Source organism: Vigna radiata, chromosome 9 (assembly GCF_000741045.1).
Source record: "Vigna radiata var. radiata cultivar VC1973A chromosome 9, Vradiata_ver6, whole genome shotgun sequence".
In the NCBI taxonomy this organism is placed as follows: Eukaryota; Viridiplantae; Streptophyta; class Magnoliopsida; order Fabales; family Fabaceae; genus Vigna; species Vigna radiata.
The window spans coordinates 991,682-1,004,078 of record NC_028359.1 but is presented as its reverse complement, the minus strand read 5'-3'; the positions used below and the strand labels follow the sequence as shown (position 1 = coordinate 1,004,078).

General features: G+C 35.0%; 3 protein-coding genes across 3 annotated transcripts; all 3 read right to left on the bottom strand.

The window, feature by feature from the left end:
* Positions 1 to 118: 118 nt before the first annotated feature.
* On the bottom strand, positions 119 to 927 carry LOC106773831. The gene has a single exon (XM_014660588.2). It carries the CDS (start codon positions 863 to 865, stop codon positions 350 to 352), a length of 516 nt encoding a protein of 171 aa, XP_014516074.1. The 5' UTR covers positions 866 to 927; the 3' UTR covers positions 119 to 349.
* Positions 928 to 1,247: 320 nt separating this feature from the next.
* On the bottom strand, positions 1,248 to 4,672 carry LOC106773522 (ras-related protein Rab7). Its single transcript, XM_014660207.2, has 7 exons — positions 4,465 to 4,672; positions 3,927 to 3,953; positions 3,703 to 3,802; positions 2,174 to 2,320; positions 1,999 to 2,079; positions 1,621 to 1,766; positions 1,248 to 1,523 (listed from the first exon to the last, which is right to left on the bottom strand). The coding sequence occupies exons 1-7, from the start codon at positions 4,515 to 4,517 to the stop codon at positions 1,454 to 1,456; spliced, it is 624 nt and encodes a 207-aa protein (XP_014515693.1). The 5' UTR covers positions 4,518 to 4,672; the 3' UTR covers positions 1,248 to 1,453.
* Positions 4,673 to 6,052: 1,380 nt separating this feature from the next.
* On the bottom strand, positions 6,053 to 10,924 carry LOC106774151 (proline-rich receptor-like protein kinase PERK15). The gene is made up of 8 exons (XM_014661030.2): positions 10,312 to 10,924; positions 9,310 to 9,810; positions 8,862 to 8,948; positions 8,685 to 8,755; positions 8,398 to 8,474; positions 8,119 to 8,266; positions 7,068 to 7,229; positions 6,053 to 6,746 (listed from the first exon to the last, which is right to left on the bottom strand). The coding sequence occupies exons 1-8, from the start codon at positions 10,649 to 10,651 to the stop codon at positions 6,465 to 6,467; spliced, it is 1,668 nt and encodes a 555-aa protein (XP_014516516.1). The 5' UTR covers positions 10,652 to 10,924; the 3' UTR covers positions 6,053 to 6,464.
* Between the last annotated feature and the right edge of the window lie 1,473 nt (positions 10,925 to 12,397).

The following is a 12,397-nucleotide window of genomic DNA, read 5'->3' as shown; positions in this document are numbered from 1 at the left end:
TTCAGTAAAAACAAGAATGCGACGAACAAAATAATTTGAAGGATCATTCATCTATATTTCTCTACTCTCCCCGTTCGATTCAAATCAATCAATTTATATTTCCTAGTTCGTACTAGTATTGTCGCTAAAATGGAATTTTTACGTGTTAAATGAATGGTATCAAGTTGCGTTTGAGTTGTATCGTATCACTAGCTTAGAACTCCTTCTTTACAAGATAATCAGTGAGATTAACCATTTTACAATTATGACTAACGTGAAATGAAGACATTGATCATGAACATACAACAAACTTTCTAATAAAGCTAAGAAGCAGAAACTAGTACAAACGGGTAATCAGCAACATCTTTTTTCACGCATACCCTTCAACCAAGGTAGGTTTCTTGTTTTCTTCGTCCTTTTCTTCTCTAACTTCACCGTCTTTCTTCACATCTTCGATATTCAACCCTTGTAACTCATCCACGCAAGCTCCCACATCCTCATCCAATTTCCCTTCTCCCGCCACCACAACTTCGTCAGCGCCATCGCCGCCGCCTCCGGCAACCCTAACTTCGTCCGCGCCACCCTCGACTCCCCTATCGACGATGCAGGATCCCGGCGGTTCTTTATCCGTGTCGATTCCGACGACTACATCAGAGCCTTCCTTGGCGGTGGACCACGGGTCCTTGACGCAACCGTCATCTTCGTCCTCCGAGTCGACGGCGGAGGAGAAAATTGAAGCGGCGCGTGATTTGACGGCGGCGGCCGCTTGGAGAAAAGCTTGATGGATGGATTCCGGTGGAAGGGCAGGATCTTCAAGGCCAGCGTCTTCTAATCGAGGAGGTATGATCTGTTCAAGAATTCCAGATTTTTCTTTGGTAGACTCCATCACCTTCTCTTTCTCTTAACAATTATCACAACCTTTCACATTTTCCATGATCCTCTATATATACCACCGATTTAACCGTTACAGGCATGCAACCTTTTCTGGGCCTTGGGCTCTCTTTTATCCACAACAGGCCCAAATTCAATTTTTTTTAAAAAAAATATTTCTTTTATAATTTCTCACTACAATATAAACATTTTAGAGCTTCTCTTTTGTTCCGAAAAACATTCTACAATATCATAATTACATTATAAATACTGTTTTCATGCATCAAGAATTTTATAATCTTGTTCTTTTTTTCAAATCTATCTATTTTATATATAAAAAAAATCGTATATCAAAAAGTAAACATGTTTAATGTTTTGAAAACAAAAAAATATATTGCTACTGATAACACAAATCAATGTCATAACTCAATTGAACAAAACAACTTTCAACATACATCTCCTGATTTGGGGGATCATTGGTCACAAACAGAAAAGATAGAGATAGAAAAATAAACACGATGGCAGCTAAATCCACTAGATAGATACAAAACAAAATTTCAAAGTTGTCCTTGGTTTTACAAAGTCGATAAAGTAGTTGGTGCACTTAACATTCACAACCAGTAGATCTCTGTTGCCTTCCACCACCACCAACTTCGATTGTATCAGGAAGGTACCTTATACAATAATTAACATAACACACCCTTTAGCTTTTTCATCGGTAAATAGAAACACACATGAAGAAAAATCTTACAAGAGTTCAGGAATGCTCACATTTCTTCTTCAGGTTCATTCTTCAGTGCATTTTTTGCTATGCACTGGAAAGCATCTTCAACATTAAATCCTTCTTTTGCAGAGGTCTCGAAGTATGGTATGTTTCCCTTTGAAGCACACCATGCCTTTGCTTTCTTCTCAGAAACCTGCAACACAAGAGGTTGTTAAGAACAGACAAATGTGACTTGATTTAGGTTTAAAGTCCACTTTTTAACGTGATATCAGAGTCAATATTAGAGTCTATCCTAACGATATTTGTTATTTGTTAGACTTAAAGTCTACTTCTTAAATCAATATTCCTATCTATCCTACTCACCAACACAGAAATTTTATGAGGGTCAATAGACACTTAATGTTATGAGAAGAGAAATAACTTACAACTCTGCTGTTTCCACCATCAACGTCTATTTTGTTTCCCAATACAACAAATGGGAAGTTTTCAGGATCCGATGGACTAGCCTGAAAATAAATTATTTTTGCATGAGTTTCACACAGATCTTTAACGAATGTGACACAGACATCATACCACAATGCAGGAGAATGGTTAATCAACCTGAATAAGAAATTCTTCTCGCCAGTGGTTGAGATTGTCAAAGGATTTCATTACATTTACATCATAAACAAGGACACAGCAGTCTGCACCACGGTAGAAAGCCACACCAAGACTTTGAAACCTCTCTTGACCAGCAGTATCCCAAATCTGCATGCATGGTGAAAACAACTCAATCTTAGATTATTAATCTTCTTCCATGATCTTCAAACAGATCAAAGAATGAACCCTTTAGTGAAAAAAAACAGAGTAAAAAATACAATCAAATATTCATTTTTATCAAATAGAAAGTGTCAAACGCTTGACCCAACCATCATTAGATACCATTCACAATGAGAAGGGCAGAACAAGACAGTTTTTGAGAAGACCGAATATAAAAATTAAATGTAACTTACAATTTTAAAATTAATATATCAAATTTAAGCAACAACTAAAAGATTTATGATAATAGATAACATACAATAGAAACCGCAATTGTATGAATTAAACAAAGGATACAAAAATAATACTGTTGCAGTGAGTAATTCCAAGGATGGGAAATCTATATTATAGGTGAATATCATATTTTACGTTTTAAAAGCATAATTGACTCTCAAAATTTGTTTAAGTAAAAAAGTTGAATTTTTAATTTGAGAAGAAAGCATTCCTTTAATTTTTTTTTCTTATCAAGAAATATTTAGGAAAAAATAGAAAAGGCTTAAAAAATTATGGGAAATGATAAGATATGCATCACTTTTAAGAGATAAGAGATATAGGCATGAGAGAGAGAGAGAGAGAGAGAGAGAGAGAGAGAGAGAGAATTTGAAATGTAATAACAGATGTCATGGAAGAGAAGATAAAAAGAAAAAGAAAATGGACAAAGAGTTGTAAATTAGAGAATACTATTTGAATGTCTGTAATTATTACTATTTTAGGGAGTGAAGAGTGTGGACCATTCCATCACTGAAAGTGCTCTGCTCCTAACAGTAGCCATTATTTCATACATCAAACAGACATTAATAATGGCCACTATTTCATACAACATACAGGCATTAATTTTACAATAACAACCCAGAATATTTCTTTATCTTTCTAAATTCGATTTTAAATAAAGGATTATTCTTCACAAAATCACATCAAATTGGGATCAGAAGATAATGAATACAATTTTTAATCTGAAGAGCTGAGAACACATGCATGACACACTAGCAGTTCAAAAGAAGTTAAGACATCTATATTATAAACTTAAGAATCCTTAGGTTTTAAAAGAAACTCAAATACTTAGTAGAATACTAGACACTCTAGTTACATTCATTTGAACAGCATCATGAACCACTTAATTAATCTGAGGAAAATAAAAGTTTATAAGCTGTGCAACAGCTGATTTAAGACTATATCGGTGATTATATCAAATTGAATAAGATTAATAGCTCTGTTCAAAAAAGATTGGTAGGTGCAGCTCTAGGTTATTGTATCCTAACTGGAGAACACATTTAAAAAAACTGTATATATGTTTATACAAAAAAGAAACAGCGTGTTATCGTATCTCTCACCTGCAATGTGAACAACCTATCTTCAAACTGAACCTCCTTGGTGAGAAAATCTGCACCAATGGTTGCCTTATACTGATTACTAAATTTACGATTCACATACCTAAATGCAAAGAGATGAAATAATGATCATGAAAACAGAAATCAAGCAGAAAAAATTGTCATCAGACATTTCCCAAAAGTCACAGAAAAGAATTTTGGAAGAAAAATCTGAGATTTGAACATACTGATTCATCAGTGATGTTTTACCGACCCTGCCAAAAGAAATAAGAAAAAACGTCAATTAGCAGAGAGATCTTGCAATCTTGGTGAATAACTAACTAAAGAGCAATTGCACAGAACTGGCATTATAGACTTTCAAACATTGGTATGCATCGGCATCACATGCAGCTGACCCGTGTTAGAAAATTGCAAATCTATAGAATCAATAACCATTTTTCTTCCTCTAGTGATTCCAAAAAGCTTATTTAGACAACAAAAGGAATCCAAACATAATCAGTGATCACTTCCATTTTCCCCCCAAATTTTTAACACCTCATGCACCTGGAAGAAGTATTCCATAAATTTTCATTGCAAAACATAAAAAAAAAAAAAAAAAAAAAAAGATCGGGAATTTCAATGAAAACTATAACATCGAACATAAATGCAGCAACCCTTTTTCTCTTCTGGCCAGACTATGCGATTTAACCCATTTTTAAATTAAATTAAAAAGGAAAAAAAATGATGAAATTAGAAGAAGAAGAAGAAGAAGAAGAAAAAGGGTACCCGCTATCTCCAAGGATTATGACCTTCAATAACATGCGGCGGCGAGATGCCATGGATGAGGAAGAGTGTGTTTACTCGAAAATGATTTTTTTTTTTTTGGGGGGAAAAATTGGGAAAGAAAAATTGTGTTTGGAAGTGTTGTTTAGAGTAATTTGCGCCAGAGAAAGTTTGAAAGACAGATGGAAGAAGAAGAGCACCAACTTAACAACGGATGCCAGCCATCACTCACTCTCTTATTTCCCAAACTACCCTTCCATTTTCTACTACACTTTTAACTTCAATAATTTTACACACAAAATAATTATTTCAAATATTATCTCACTATCCCTTTGCTTCTCATAAAAATTGTGTTTTTATTTTTCCACTAAATATCTCTTTTGCTGCGTGCTGAGACGACAAACCAGACTAAAAAATATTGTTTGATCCATGTTTAACGGAGAATAAACTATTTGGCAAACACATTTTAGTTATTAATTAACTTTTTTTATTAGAAAGAAACAATTATTATATAAAAAAATAATTCTTTCATATACCCAAAATTTTTCATCTATTTGATACTATCATTTTTTATTTTTTACTTTTTTATTTCTTAAAAAAATACAAAAATTGAATGTAAAAACGTGTCATGTGACATTTTATTTTACAAACGATGATTTTATGAGCATTGACAAAGACTAATATAGGTATAAAATCATATTATGGTCCAGTCTGTTAAACTTTTCATACAGTGTTGATTAGTTAATATATATGTATGACTTAAATAATAAGCACAATACGTGACAGATATAAAATACAATGGTCTTGATAGTAACCACGTGCTATAGACATTCTTAATATGGTAAAATATTGAGACACTAATATTAATTCCCTTGAACATAACTTTGTTTCTGGTAACACTGATGAAGACAACATGTTGCTGTCACACTTCGAACTTAGTTCATTGTACATCGTTATAAAAAGGCCAGACGGCCCATAATTAGTGTAGTTATCTTTTCTATTCCGAAAAAATATTGTTTATTTTTTTTTTCCTTTTACTTAAAAGGTACCTCAGAAAATAGTATGTTTAAACCAGAAAGACAAGAGGAAAGACAAGAAGAAACCCTCGAACGTACATTTCTTTTTTACAAATTAGCACTTTCAAATGTCTTCTCAATTTTATTTTATTGCAGCAAATTGAACAAGAAAAAAAAATTATTTTATTACACTGCCCTTTGCCATATTTACTCAATTTACTTTTTTACATTTCACCTTCCAAAGGCCAAAATGTTTTTTTTTTTTTCCTGTATCCAAGCAGATCAAGTTTTAGTAAAACCGTCAACTTTTTGTCCAACTTCATACAAACAAGATGACTTTGTCTTCATACAACCATGAAAACATGGATTTAACTCTCTTGAAAGCAAGAGAAAGAGTAAAATTGTTACTACTCTTGGTTTGAAGTTGAGCGCACCACAAAATCAAGAGACCAGAAAACATAAAAAAAGTACTTTGGTTGCACCAAGATTGCTACACAGGTTCTCTTTGGTGGTAAAAAGAGCAGTGTTCCTTGTGACCCTCCCAGGGCAAACAATAAAACTGAGTAGCTACAAGCTTTAAACACCAGGCGAAGAATCATAGAATGCACTATCACAAAGCTCACCAAATAAGTACAAAATACCACATCCTCAACATAAGTCCCAATGTCAGGCTTTCCCAGTTAGAACAAATGTTAGCATCGAACAAATGAATCAAGCTTTACAAAGCTTCAGGTGTATCAAATAATTCAGGAATTGTACGTGGGAAACAAGTTAGACCGTGAAAATCACCGGGAAAAAAAAGAAAGACATAGCTCTAAATGCTATTCATCGTGTGCAAGCCAATTAATATATGGACCTGTAAAATATACCGACATTATATGTACCTGTACTAGTCTCATGGGTGTGCACGAGCAAACTGATGTCTGAAGAGCAATTTTGAAAGACGTGGGAATCATCAATAGAGAGCTTGTCGCAGAGTAGTTGTTGCTACCGTTCACGTTCCCCCAATTCAATTTCCTGGGTATTTTGCTGTCCCGAACTGGTAGAGACAGATGGATGTCGACCGTAATCACTGCTGGGACCACTGTACTCACTAATACCTTGCTCTTGGCTTTCCAGTGCCAGCTTCCTGAAGTTCTTCATGTCTTCACTGTATTGGACGCTGTCATAGCTAGAACCCTCAAAGGAACCAAAAACTCTGCTGTGTCCAGGAGCACTCCCCTCATTTAGATCTTCTAGAGAAATATTTCCTTCTAGAGCTCGAACAACCTGCTCAGTGTCATTAATTTTATCATTGTCAGAGGTAAGCACACGCCAGATCTCAGTTTGCCAAAGCTCAGAGTTGGTCACGAATTTCTAAACTTCAAAAATCATCAACCAGTAAATCAAATATCCTGACAATACTTTTTAATTTTTAATATGTTTTAACACAACACTGGACTTTTTTTTGTCAAGATAAGCAGGCGAATGCCTTTCAGGGAGGCATTTTACAACATACCCTTTGTCAGAGACAATAACCACAGCAATTTGATTATAAAAAGAAAAGACACCTTTTATTCTCAAACATATCTTAAGAATCAACCAACTCACCTGGCTCATTCGAGGCCGAAGCCTGGCTGAATGGCGCACACAACATGCGGCACAAGCGGCCATTCGAACCATCTCATCATGATTGTAATTTTTCTGCAACTTTGGATCAAGAAGTCCATCAAAGTTGCCATTCTCAAACGCTTGAGAAAGTAAAGGCCTAGCCTGTAATTTACACAAAAATGCTTCGGTACAAGATGTTTTGCTGATTAAAAAAACGCACACAATGCTTCAGTACAAGATGTTTTGGGGGAGGATTGTCAACATAACACTGTCAGCTAATTGTTGCAGAATATCCCAGATATTATTTCATCGTTAATTTGAGCAAAACCAGAATTTCTTGCAAGTAATTTGACATGGTTGCAAACTACAATCAGCTTCATCCCAGACAGATCAATACAGTAGGCATCTAAAACAAGTTATTATGACCAATTTAAAATCAATCCGAGCAGACATAATTACAAGATAAGAGGTCATAAGATTTTACTGATTTTTCAAGTATACCACATAATTTAGCTCCAAAACTGATCTCCATAGGACAAGATACATGGCTTTCCAAATTTTTAAAACACCGAACGGAATATGGTTTTTGAACAATATTTACTCATTTAACTGAAAAATAAAAAATAAAAACAGGTTAAAAGTTCAAGATTGCAATTTGAGAAAAAGTTTAAGGGCAAATACAACATTAGAATGCGAGTTACTAATCACAAGCACTCTTCTGTAAATGTTTTCATGCTCGGGCAAATTCATTAACTGACCCAAAAATACTGAAGGAAGATAATAGTTTGACAAACCTCAAAAAAAAACACCCAATCCATTTTAGTAATATAATGTGTTAGAATTTAAAGTTAAAAAATAAAATAAATATGATTAAAATATTATTATTTTGAGTTGTCAAGTGGGGGTTTTTTTGGTGGGGGTCAAAATATCACCACCCAATAAGAAGAGATGCCAAAGGTGCACATTCTCTAGTACCATAAATACTGTGTTTTCCTTAGTTATGCCTAACGATCAAAATAGAAACATCAACGAAATAATGAATACAACATACCCATTCAACCATGCTGTCATCTAAGAAGGGATGAGTTTTATCAACGGGTTTCCGTCCAGTGATCAACTCCAACAGCACAACACCAAAGGAGAAAACATCTGACTTTTCTGTTAGTTTCCCACTAGCAGCATACTCTGGAGCCATGTATCTGAATTAAATGAATTTAGAGTTTCAGTAAGATATAATTAATAGAAAAAAGGAAAAATAAAATCAATGAAACATACTGCACAATAAAAGTATTTCAAAATTTGACTCAAAAAATAGTGTGATGAGTCTAACCCAAAAGTTCCCATCACTCGAGTAGAAACATGTGTTTCTGTGTCTGATGAAAACTTTGCAAGTCCAAAATCTGCAACCTGAGCAAAAGATTCTGAAACATTATTCTATGTGCAGAGTCGCAGATGATGTACACATATATTAAATGTCAACATGAACAATTTCTATAGCCTTTTTGGTTCATTTTACCATTTCAAGATACACCACTTAATTCACTTATTCTCTGTAGTGTTGCCTGTTGCATTGCCCTATATATCCAGGATTGCAGCATAAAAAAGTTATAAATTTACCTTAGCCTCAAAGCTATCATCAATAAGAATGTTAGATGCCTTGATGTCTCGGTGTATGATTTTGGGATTACCTAAAATGACATAAGATTAAAAATGTCAATTTCAAAACTAACATCATGAAGTAAAAACACTGCCAATTCTTTTGCAGAGTACATAATATATTAACATTAAACTCACAGTCCTCATGCAGATATGCCAATCCTTTTGCAGATCCTATTGCAATCTTCATCCTTGTTGACCAGTCCATAGGTGGTCTGTCTTTTCCTGGTATGATATTCACGATTCATTTAGAACTACAGTATCATACTTGTGAGATATGAATTAAATTATAGAGAGACAGTGGAATCCTCATTACTTAATTATTAACCACACTAGGTCAAATTTTTCATTCTTGTTAAAAAAATGTTGATGATATGGTATATTTCACACGCAAAACCAATATGTGAATTAAAATAAAAGCCATACTTTTGTACACGAAAGTATGAAGCAACCAACTAACTGTGTATTGCATGCAAATATTATGCTCTATACAACTTTAAAACATTTACAACAAAGAATCTGCACATCATATCTCAAAACAATAGTTAAATTGAATTTGCATCCTAAATGAGCTGACAGATCTTACCATGCAAATGAAATTCTAGTGTATTATTTGGCACATACTCGTAGACAAGCATCTTCTGGTTGTCTGATATGCAGTAACCAACAAGGGAAACAAGGTGTCTGTGATGCACACGGCTAATGACATCGACTTCTGCATGGAACTCACGCTCCCCTTGTCTACTCTCAGATTTCAACTGCTTGACTGCAACAATTTTCCCATTTGGGAGAACTCCTTTGTGGACATAGCCAAAACCACCTTGACCAAGAAGATTTGAGTAGGAGAATCCATCCGTTGCCATAACTAATTCATCGTGTGTAAAACTGCTTTGAGATAGCGCCAAGGAAATGCCAGGTGAAGGCTTCACCTTCTCGGAACCCCAACTACTTGCAGTGCCTGAAGAATTGACAGTGGGTGTCGGGAGACCAGAGGATGACAGTTTCTGATTCCCTAAACCCCCTGGAGTAGGCTTGGGCGGCAAGCCTACTTTTCCATCTGGCGTTGGAGAAACACCAGCCATGTCAACTGGAGACATTGACACCAAAGTCAATTCCAGTTCAATTTTTTGCCAGTTTTACACACAAATTAGAACAAAACTCAACCACACTGCGTATACCTTTTTATAATCAGAGATAAGCAATAAACAAAACCAATGTGTGCAGCAAACCATCAAACAGAATTTAAAACGAACTTCCAAACACAATAAACCTCGACACTTGGTTGATTCCAAAAAAGAAATCACATCACAGAATGTACGAGTAGCACCGGCGCATTTACTAAGATTCTCACGGCATTAATTATAAGCAATAAACCGAAGTTAATTAATCTCATGTCTCAGTGTACTGCTTCCTGATATTCATAATCCATCCTTAAAAAATCAGTTGAAATATACCCGCTAACGTGACGAACTTTTCACTAATAAACTATTTTTACAATAAAAGCAGTCAAACTTAAATAATTTCATTTAAAAATCATTTTTAACCGAAATCAATTTTGTAATCCAATTTTACAACCATGCAACCTTACCTTTCGGTTGGGACGGTTGAGAGTAGTTGTTCTGGCTTCTCTTCTTTTTCCAATTCCTATAGACGCAAAAGAAAACGCCCCCAACGATAAGCATACCTACTGCACCTAACACGGCTCCTATAATTATTCCACTCAATGTAGCCGGCGACAACCCGCCGCCACTGAGACTCGACGGAGCTGCGGCTAACGGCGGAGGAGGACTAACGGCGGCACTGGTGATGTCGGGAGGCGGAGGAGGGGAGACAGTGGCATTAGGTACGAGAGGTGTTTCATCCGGAGGAGGAGGAGACGTAGTGGAGTTCGTGCCGGAAGGAGTCTCCGCCGGCGACGGAGACGACATCGACGACGAAGTTTTCCGACGCTACGGTGTGAGCAAGGGTTTCGATTAAAAACAAAAAGTATAGGATTGAAAACTTTGCATCATCACAGTTTATTTTATTTCTTTTAGGGATAAAGAGGAATGTGGTGTGTGTAGTGTGTGTAATGCGTGGTGTGGTCCCTAATGTGATAATGATAGCTACTTCTTCTACTTCGCACTCCTTCACTACTTTTCATAGCGTGTGCAAAATAAACCACCAACCCCAGACTCTGATTCTACTCTGTCGTTTCATTTGCTTACTCTTGCGTTTTGCTCCAACTTCCCACACCAGCCACTCCCTGCCTTTAGCGGGAACATAATATATATATAAATATATAAAAGTAAATGGTCGGAAAAAGAGAGGAATGAATCCGGCACGTGCGCTGTTTTTTTTTTTTTCATTTTCTTTGTTTTGGTTTATCCAAATATTTTAATAATAAATGCAGTGTAAAAATAAAGTTTAATCGTGCTATTTATGATGGATTTTCTCTAATAAGTTTTTTTTATTATTTTTTTAATTGAATCTAAAAGTGAAAAATTAAAGTAATTATGTATATATTACATAAAATATGTGTAATTAAAAAAAAAGTTTCTAAAAATTTGAAATTAGGATTCATCGTCTTCAACTTTTTTTAAATTAGAAAGTCTAGTAATTATAGGGTTGTTGCAATTCCGTTCGATTGTTTGGTTTATTTTTGCATGTTTGATGTTTAAGGAAAAAGATGAAGATCGAGATGAAAGGGATTGATTTTACAAGTTCATGATTGGGTTTGAAAGCACAATGGTGACGTGATTCGAATGGGTGTTTGACTTTCCTTGCAGGTTTTGGTTCGAGATGAAGGCAGTGGCCTCCTGGTGGTTGACGAAGGAGCAACTCATGATGTACGAAGATGGAGGATTGAGGCTTATGCGCAAAGAAGATTGCACGATATGTGTAATGAATACAAAGGAGTTTTGCAATTTTTGTGCTTTTACGTTTTGGATGCTTTCGGGTTTTTGATTAAAGGATATTGACTTAAGTTTTTGTAGGTTTGTAATTTGGGATTTGCACGGGAAGGGAGAAAAGAACTCGTCTAATGATAACATGATTTTAGGATTTTTGAATTTTTGCAGGTTCAGACTCGCAGCAGAGCTCTCACAATGCTTGCGGTTTAGGTTGCTTCATGGCACGAGGATGAAGAGAAAACGATCCTGGTTCACGGTGATGGCACATGGACATTGACTAACCATGGTGGTTCTACTGATGCTTCGTGGATTTTGCAATTGGGCGAGGAAGAAGAACATGGTTTTACGATGGTGGTGGTTGTGTGGTGACATATTAAGACTAATGGTGGCATTTTTTAGCGGTTACCATGGACTATCAGGATTTCTTATTTAGGAAAATAATAAAAATGATAACGTGACAAAATGTAATAACAACTCAATTTAATATGATAACCTAAATATTGATGTCACTTCTAAATCACAACTCAGTTTAAATTTAACTCCATTAACACAGTTGATTAATTGCAGTAACCCAATTGTAATGATTGACTCAATTGAAAAAAAATTAACACATTTAAGAAAACCTAATATGAATAAAGATTATTAAAATGATTAAACCTAAAAATAACTAATTTTGTTCTCCGAGTGATAAATCAACTATTTTATGTTGAATAAAAAGACTCGTTCATGGTTCGGTAATACACTTTTATTATTTATATTTTATTATTTAAGTATTTATTATAA